Source organism: Oreochromis niloticus, linkage group LG13 (genome assembly GCF_001858045.2).
Source record: "Oreochromis niloticus isolate F11D_XX linkage group LG13, O_niloticus_UMD_NMBU, whole genome shotgun sequence".
NCBI lineage: Eukaryota > Metazoa > Chordata > Actinopteri > Cichliformes > Cichlidae > Oreochromis > Oreochromis niloticus.
In genome coordinates, this window is record NC_031978.2 from 20000472 (window position 1) to 20009897 (window position 9426).

The window sequence follows — 9426 nt, forward strand, 5'->3', positions numbered from 1 at the left end:
AGTATTCAATTTCTTAAAAAGTCAGGGTTAAGAATGTTCTGCTATGAGCAGAGGACTTGATATTAGAGAGAAACACTTCCTTGGTCTTGGTCTGTGCTGTTAAAGTACTCACATGAAATACAGTTGAATTAAATGTTTTGTAGTTTATTCTTTCCTAGTTGACAACAAATAATGGCGCTCTTAAGGTCAGACTTGCAAACAAGTGCAGTGCAGCATGTGGCAAGTTCCTTTGTTTATTTAGGAATGTCCACACACTCGGTGTAGAGGATATTCTATAGGACAAATTTAAAAATCGAGACTTACAACAATTACTTGTGTTGTGTCATATAGAAAAACGATGTCAGCAAAGTAAGTAAAGGTTGCCTTTGTCTAGGAACCCTACATATTATCACTTGCTCTTCCCCATCGGATGACATTTGAACAAACTCATCTATTGTTTGGCATTTGGCATAAGGATATGAAATAACATAGAATATGAGGATCATGAGGTATGAGTTTCTTGTGTCAAGGTACTAAGAGCAAGGCTAAACTTCTACACCCATGTTAGTTGTTTATTAACTTGAAAAACTGCCACGGGTGCAGACAACCATCTTTTATCCAAACTGTCTGCACTTCTAAAATGATCTGTTCTTATTCACTCTAACTAAATGTACCCAGTTAAAATAATAACAACATTCTGTTTAAAGGAACTGTCATGAAATGATACAATGGATGCTCAAGAAAATTTTTATTCATATCAGATTGCCACCAAACACTGCCTCGCAAACAAAACAACAAACACACAGTTGTGTGGCACACTCCAGGGTGTGATACAACAAAACTGCAAGTAGTGTCGTTTTTCTCAGGCTGAAAGCCAACACAAGTTGGTTTGTCTTTCTAAAGGTGTGAATCTGCTCATGAAGTCATGTGAGAAAAAGTAAAAGTAAGACACAAAGATTACACCTGAGTGACAGCACTTAAGTATGGTTAGTGTTAACTGCTGATTCTTTAAAATTATACGCCATCTTAATGATAAAGTGCAGTGAATCAAGTCAGTCAAAAGACAACGTAAACACAAACTATCACAAGCTTGAGAAAAACATTACATAAAGATCTATTGTGAATGCAATTTAAAAAAAACAGCAAAAGGATGGATTAAAATGTATACTGGAAGAATGTAAACATTGACAAGGCATTGCAATGATTAAACATTCACTGATATGGGAGGAAAAAAAAGGCCTGCATGCATTACAGTTATGCCACTTTGCTTTTCTTCAAAATAGCACAGTTCACAAAAAAAACTAATGGGGAAACTTTTAAATGTGACACAATCTTAGTACCAATGGTGTAACTGTAGAACACATTTTAAGCACCTTTTGGTATTTTCACAATAGAAAAAAAAATCTGAACACAGATCTGAAATCTTTTTTTCTTTTAAGAGTAAAGCATGCATGCACATGTATTCCCAGATGACCTATGCATTATAATTCCAATAGATAGCTACAACTGAAACTACTAAGGAAATGTTCATTCAAGACAGGAGATTTAATCTAAGACTTTTCTATATTACTAAATATTTTGTTGTGCTTGGTAAACCTGTGTAACCCAATAATGAGTTCTGAAAAACAGAAGGAAAGGTGAATACATTATACAATTCACAGCTAGCTGTATTGAAAACTAAGGATTAGTTTGGGAGATTGTTTCTGGGAGTACTCTCATTTAGTTAGAAAGAAATGTAATTTTCTTGCATAATCAGCCACACGTAAGCGCTTCAATAGCAAAACATCCCGTCTTGATGGCCAACTTTTTGTAACACCTTCTGAGAGCATTAGTTTACATCCCGCCCTAAACTCCACACCACAGGTACAGTACCTACTGAGCAGTGAGCTTTCATTTTTCCTTTTCACTTTCTGGCCCTAATACAGCTCCTTTTTTTTACAGTCTGTAGAAAGTTCTTCACAATCCAGGTGAACAAACTAATAGGAGAATTCTGTACCGTGTTTACTGTACTCTGAATATATATATGTCAAAGCTATACCAACATAAACAAAACAATGTAAACAACTGCAATCAAAAGCATAGTATTGTATTGTAACTAACAATTGGTTGTAACTTGAGGTACTATGATTGAAATAACAGAGATTTTTTTTGTGTGTAAATCGTGTTTTATGTCTAAAATAATTTGGTTAACAAGTGTAAGCAGACAGATAAAGGACTATTTTTGTGTCATTGGTTATTGATATTTGGTTACATACCTATATCTATAAGAGCACATGTTTAACCACAGCTCAGAAAGAGAAAATTTGGCACATAAGATCAGTCAAAGCTATTGTGCTTCGTACAAAAATACTTCACGCACAGAGATTTAACTCAGCGTTCAATCAGGACGAAGAATATAGTTTGAACCATTATCTGTTTAACAGTTAGAAAAATATGGAATAAAATAATCTGCTTATCTTTTATAATACATGCAAATGTATTGCACAGCTGAACTGTTAAACAGAATAACCACGTACAGAATTCCTTCTGTACGTGGTTACACAAGTCTCCACGGAGTGCAACTTTTGCTGTTACATACTTTGATGAGAGTCGGTATGTCAAGTTTCATTAAAACAAAACAAAAAAAGAATGAAAAAACAAAAAAGCAAAAACCTCGGCCATAAGGGGGAAAATCCACCTGCACCAACAGCTAGAACTTCAGTTGTTTTGGGCATCATTAAATTAATAACACAACATACTGTAGCTGCAGTTGTTTCTTAAGGCAACCATTAGCAGGATCAAAGTGTGTACAAAGGTTAGGTTTTGTGCCCAGATTGCTGATGAATATCCAAGACCACAATACACCTATCAACATGGGGCGAGGAAGATGAACATTAGGTTAATAAAGTAATATAGTGTAGTGTAGTGTTTCCCAGTCTATGTGAGCTTTGGTCACTAACTGTGGCTACCTCAACAGCTTACAATAACGACCAATCTAGTGTCAGAAATAACTGTCGGTCAGTAAAATCCAATGATTTTCTCTAGAGGAGGCTGCAGCTTCCAAAGGGATTTTTAGTCTTCTTGGTTCTTTGCTTGTTAGGACGCAAAGTGATGACTTCTCTGCCGTTGCTGGAGCTCTGGTTGCAGACATTACTACTTGTTGTATTAAAAACACCTTCGGAAAAAAAAGCAGAAAGAATGAATAATTCAAGGCTATTTAAAAGAAACAAAAACAAAACAAAACTCCAGAGCTTAAAGAGAGCTTAAACTGTGATACGGAAAAAGATTTCTTACCTATTTTATTGCTTGTTGTGTGGACCACCTCTGTCTCCTCTGCTGTTTGCTGTTTGAGTCGCTGTAGATACTTCTCAGCTAAATACTTAAAAACTAAATGAAGAGAACAAGCAGAAATGTTATGACAGTAACATTAAGAAACAAGCCATTTTACTTGCATCTGATCAGTTGTTCAGATTTTCAGTAACCTACCCTCATTCACATTTAGGTCCTCTTTCACTGAAGCGCGATAAAATCTTAGCTTAAGCCTCTTAGCCAATGCTTCTGCCTCCTCACTGCAGTACAAGTGAAGGAAATATAGCACTTCTTAATTTTCTGGTAAATTAACAGGCTTATTTTCAATAAACAGTCAGCACTCTTTTCTTTAACAGTTAATTGCTTTTCTGTACCACAGAATCCTTACTTTTTTATAACAGTCTCTTCCAGGAGGTCAATTTTGTTTTGCACAAGAACTGTGGGAATATCTCCAACTTCTGCTTCCACCTTCTCCTTCCAGCTGTCAATAGCCTGAAACGAGTCCCGGTCTGTAGTGGAGAAGACAAGCACACATGCCTGCGCACCTGCAAAGTAAGATCACATACACAAACAGTTCACGTTCTCAAGCTGTTACATCTTGTAAAAAAAGCATGTTGCACATGTTGCATAACTCATTGAGCAAAAACACTGAATGGATTTAAGAATAAGCCCTCTAGGAAATATAATATATATATATATATATATATATATATATATATATATTTTTTTTTTTAGATTAAAATGTATTTGCAATTATATGTATACTAGTGCTTACACTTTGGTTGAAAGCTTAGAAATACGAGAGAAACAAAAGTTATTTGTTGCACAGGTGCGATCTTACCGCGGTAATAGGCCTTAGTGATGGCATCAAACTCCTCCTGCCCAGCAGTGTCCCAAAGCATTAGTCGGACCTCTTCATCATTTACACTAAAACAATGAGAAAAAAATTGACTAGTTACTTATTCATTCATCTATAATATCCTATTATATCCTACCCAGCACACTCTACTTGTTTTTCTATGTTAATAGACAATCACAAAATCTACCATTTTAAGACACACATTATTATCAACATGGAAAAAAAATATTTTATTGTGTTTTCTTCTAGGGTGGAAATTTATTTCATTTAACTCTGGACACTAGAGGGCTCTTGTTCCTCCAGGAGTGTAATTACAGACATACATACATACATACAGTACACAGTTACTAAGTAAAGTAAAAAAGTAAAAACTACATAAAAGAAGGCATTCAATAGAAAAATTAAAGTAAAATAAAATATACAACAAAAAAATCTGGTTAATTAACCAACATGGATGTCTTTGGACTGTCAGAGGAAACCAGAGTACCGAGAGAGAACCAACACAGTCACAGAAAAGCCCGAGCCAGCATGTGGATTCAAACCCAGGACCATCTCACTGAGAGGCCACAATGCTAACCACTGCACCACTGTGCTGTGGTTAATAAAATATTAAATAATAATAATTAATGTTAATTAAATAAAAGCTGAATATAATATGTGGCCTTTTTAAGTAAAATGTCTCAAATTTAGTCAAATTCATTTTTTTTAAAAAAAAGAGTAATTTCTGATTAAACCTAAAATGTGGGTACCAACAGGATTCCACATTGATCAGTATGCACTTACTGAAATATGTATTTAATATTGTAAAACAATTTTATACAGCTGAAGTTGTAGTTAGTTAACAGACCCTCTGCGACTTTGATTATAGACTATAACTGATAAATAAAGTAGAACATCTTTCAAATGATTATCTTACAGTATCTGCCTTTCCAGGAAGTCCACTCCAATTGTTTTTTTGTAGTCTTTAGTGAAAATGCCCTTGCAGTAACGTTGGATCATACTGGACTTGCCGACAGCTCCATTGCCGACCACGACCACTTTGATGGCCACTTCCATGTCCTCCTCCAACATGGTGGTGACGTCTGGCTGATTTTCTCAGTTCCACTGTGCCTGTGTTGTTTCAGAGCTGTGACGGGAGCACATGTACCAGCTGAAAGTGTAAAATAAAATATTAGATACTACAAAAAAAAAAAAGAAAAAGCCACACAAACACTGGACAAGTGCAACTCAAATGTGGTTTATATATGAATCACTCACTTCAGAGACAGTTATCAGTTGAACAAATATGATGAAAACCAACTTTGTTACTGAGTTTATAAGTTACTTATAAATGCTGTTAAAGTGCAACTGACGATCAAGCAAATTAGCAGAGGCGCAACTAACTGCTACTTATTTTTAATACTAATCAAACTTATTTTCAGTTTGATATGTCAATATACTGTTACAAATGTAGTTGTCCAAGCCTAAAAAAATGTTTTACAATACATTTTTATAGCCAACAGTCACAACTCAACTTTTATAGGCATAATAATATAATTATCATATTCGCCAGCACCACAAGCACTTCATTGCACTCTAATACACGGTGTCACATACACAACGTCTGTAATTAGCTTTTAAACTGTTATGGGTGCACATTTTACTAACTGTTGTAAAACAAATTTTCAGCTTGACTGGAGAGGTGGTTCACTATGTTTATTGTTCCATTAGTGCAGAAAACTGCAGACTCCGCATAGCAACCGGGTCCCCACAGCTATATATGTGGAGTGGCTGAGTGCTACGCTAAACAACATATTGTGGGAAAGCTGTTCTCAGTGGACACTGACAGCCTACTGCGTGACTGTAGTGTTCAACAGCCTGCCTGAATTTGAGTCACAATATGTATCTGTAATTGAGCCGAATGACACATCAGTTGGTATAACATGAAGGCAAAACACAGCTGAAAATAGAATAGTATGCTCTTCTTTTAATGTAAACTTTTGGATTATTTTAAAGTCTTGACTTTGCATTTCACTTTAGTTGAGTAAAGACCTCGTCTTCCTTTCAAGCAGCTAGTCCTCTCATATTCAAGTGTAGTCGGTTCTGGAGTTGTAGTTTAAATGTGTTTTATCATCACAGAAACTGTCAAACTGGGAGGTTCAGAAGCTGATTATGCATTGTTTATTTATTACTACTATAGGTTTAGAACAACATGATTCAGATTTAGATAAATGATGATGATTTGCTTTAACAGTATTTGAAAATGAGATCTGAATATGAGATCTTCATGCGAGCGTTTCCGCAGGTCCTTCCTCCCTGCAGCTGTCAGACTGTACAATCAAAACTGCTCCCAACAAACATAGAGGTTTACATCAGCGCTGTAACTTGCACTATTTTATCAACCGATTCACACTATAACCTCTTATCTGTATTTAATTTTATTTAATTTAATAACGGTACAGTACTCTGTTTTTGGTAAAAATTGTCCTTGATGTAAATATGTAAAAATTGTGTATGTTTCTGTTCTGTGTCTTGTGCACTGTTTGTTTGTATGTGTGTCTTTCTTGATGCTGTTACACCCAAATTTCCCCTTGTGGGACAATTAAAGGATTATTCTATTCTATTCTAATAATTGTGCTCTTAGTATCAATAACAGTGTGGGGCAATCTTTTAGCACTGTGGTCATGTCTTATCCCCCACATTTCTGAAATGAATCACAACTCTCCTTGGGTGATCTCAATAGGTCATGTTAGGGCAAGGCCTCACAGAGATTTCATTCTTAGCCCCCACTGATGGTAATGTGAGTGACCCAAGTTGGGGGTTTTTTACGTCTTGGCTCATGTGGTGACTCACATTATCAATACTGGGTAAGGATCACTGCCAAAGGGTACCCCCCCAGGGTAAATACTTGTGACTTTCCACCATTTGTTTTTTTAAGGGAAAAAGACTCTTGAAAGAAGTCCAGCTGCTTTCTTTTTTCAAGCTCTAAAGAAGTGACTGGAAGGTGCAGTCGAACACTTCAAGACAGGTATCAGCTACACATATTTAAACACAATATTCTCCATACCTGCACAAACAACTGTCCTGAGTAAATTCTGGGTTTTCAGATCAGTATTACCCCCCCCACACAAATGTGATAACACCGAATCTGAAATATACAGGCCTACTGCATTTTTTATATAACATGGTAGGAGAGTATGCTTTGCATTGCTATGCACATAGTACTGAATTCTGCTCAGTATGAAGCAGATAATACACCCCCCTTGCTAGACAGTGAGTCATCTTCATAGACTTACCGTTACTTGCCCAGGCCTCAAGGCGGGGCACCACAATTTTTTAAAGCACAGACTGAATAACACAGATCAAAACGCCATGACACCCAACTAAGCTATTCAACTCTGTCGAAGACTTTTGCTATATGTAATACGTTCATAGTCTCTGATGGGAATTAAGTTAGAAGTTAACTTCTCACTCCTCTTCTTCACTCAAATCCCTTGCCTTGGTCAAGATAAGACCTGTTGAATTGCTGAAAGGAGGCTCCCCTTGAAGTACAGAGCAGCTCCTGAGGTAGTGCGTTAAAGCTGGGTGAAATAAACGGTGAAGAAATGATGGGAAAGCATGCCAAAGAAGCGTGCAGTTTCTTACCTGTAAAACGACGCTACAACTCATCCAATGACATTAGGCGAGTTATGCAGTCAGCTAACCCACATCCACATATCTACAGCCTCCCGCCGCTCTTCTCCGTGGCAAGAGGAGACGCAAGAGACTCCGGTGCTAAGGCTGCCTAGCTAAGATTAGCCACTTTTCACAGAAGAAAGACAACCTTCTGCTCCGTTCGCTAACGTCTTCTTCCCTGTCTAGCGCAAAAACGTTCTCTCCTAAACGAAAGATGCCGTTTATTGACTGTCAACACCTGAGGTCACTCTCATGACATTTATAGGATGGATATCCATTGCTGCCTATTTCAGTGAGCTACGTTGCGCGTGAGAGCTAGCCAGGCAGTTGGCTAGCTCGCTAGTGTTTGTTGCTAAGCAGCAGAGCCAAAGAATGCACAAAGCAAGAGAGTCGGCGTGAACGCGCCTCTGTCCTCGGGAGTCTTGGGAACACTTGTAGTTCTCATATGTTAGCCCTAAAAGTCACGACTGTTTAAAAGTTGAATTATTGTCATTATCGCACATGTTTTTACCCCGCTTTGATATTATTTTATTCACAGCTATTATATATGTCTTATAAGCGTGCTTTATGTGGCCATATCACAACAACCAGGAAAAAAGCGTGTGAAAATTACTCACAACCGGATTAAAAAGTGCATTTTACTTTCAGGTATGTGAAGTAAAATGCATGTTATAAAGCAGAAACACGGAAATGTGTTAAAAGGGAGTACATTTAATTTCCACTACAGTTGCTCCCTTTCTGAATATGTGTCATTAATGTGAAACTTTCAAATAGTTAGTTAAATAACTTTAAATAACTGCAGCTTCATTTTTTTAAAAGGCAGAAAACACCTAACCGTCTGCTGAGAAAATTGTAGTAATGGTTGATGTCAGTTAAAAACGTAACGACGTTTTGGTTTTGTATAGGTTCATTTTACTGTATGCATATGAAACTTACCAAAAATGACCAGAAGTTGGGTTAGAATTTTTTTGTTTGTTTATTGAGTTAGCCACAAAATAAACTAAAATGTCTCTATAATATAACATGACCATTTACCAATTTCTCTAAATACAAAACTTTTGTACGTCAAACCACAATATTTTGGATTACATACACTGGAAAAATAAATGCGAAATGTCTGATCTATTTCGACCACAGAAATCACAGTTATAAATGACATGGAATTTAAACCTTTCCAGAAAGTGCTTTACAGAATATATTCTGTTTATTTTAAAACTAACATTCTTGTGTCAAACATGCGGTGTTTCATTCATTCCTGCATATACACCCGTATATCCATATGCAGTGTCTGTGTGAAGAGAAGTTTATATGCTAAGGACGTGCCAGTAATCCTTATTTGTGGATATTTGCTGATCTGATAGGTAAACTGTCTGTGGAGTAGTGATATTTCAGAAGAAAATCAGTCCAACCAACCTTATCAAATGGGCATTTGGAAAATGAAATGGGTTTCTGAATGATTTATTTTTAATATCTGGGTTTAATTTTAAAACTGTTATTAATCGTTTGAAAAACAAAGATTTTCTGTATTTGAAGATAAGAAGAACCCGCGTTTTATTGGGGCGTTTGTTATGTAATACACATGGGCCCGTGAGTTTGTGTTGGATTTGGTTCAAACGCCAAAAAAACAGAAATGGAAACATAGTGTG

The 9426-nt window shown here is 36.5% G+C and overlaps 1 protein-coding gene across 1 annotated transcript; it reads right to left on the minus strand.

Annotated features, from left to right (window-relative positions):
* Positions 1-710: 710 nt before the first annotated feature.
* rab23 (RAB23, member RAS oncogene family) lies at positions 711-8156 on the minus strand. The gene is made up of 7 exons (XM_003440997.5): positions 7751-8156; positions 5043-5276; positions 4109-4194; positions 3656-3812; positions 3445-3527; positions 3253-3345; positions 711-3133 (listed from the first exon to the last, which is right to left on the minus strand). Exons 2-7 carry the CDS (start codon positions 5195-5197, stop codon positions 3000-3002), a joined length of 708 nt encoding a protein of 235 aa, XP_003441045.1. The 5' UTR covers positions 5198-5276; positions 7751-8156; the 3' UTR covers positions 711-2999.
* Between the last annotated feature and the right edge of the window lie 1270 nt (positions 8157-9426).

Excerpts from the sequence above, each read along its gene's own strand:
- rab23 (XM_003440997.5), bottom strand. The coding sequence starts at position 5,197 with ATGTTGGAGGAGGACATGGAAGTGGCCATCAAAGTGGTCGTGGTCGGC. Across the intron at positions 4,195-5,042 it reads TTCCTGGAAAGGCAGATACT|TGTAAATGATGAAGAGGTCC; the intron begins GTAAGATAATCA and ends TCATTGTTTTAG. Across the intron at positions 3,813-4,108 it reads CACTAAGGCCTATTACCGCG|GTGCGCAGGCATGTGTGCTT; the intron begins GTAAGATCGCAC and ends CTTACTTTGCAG.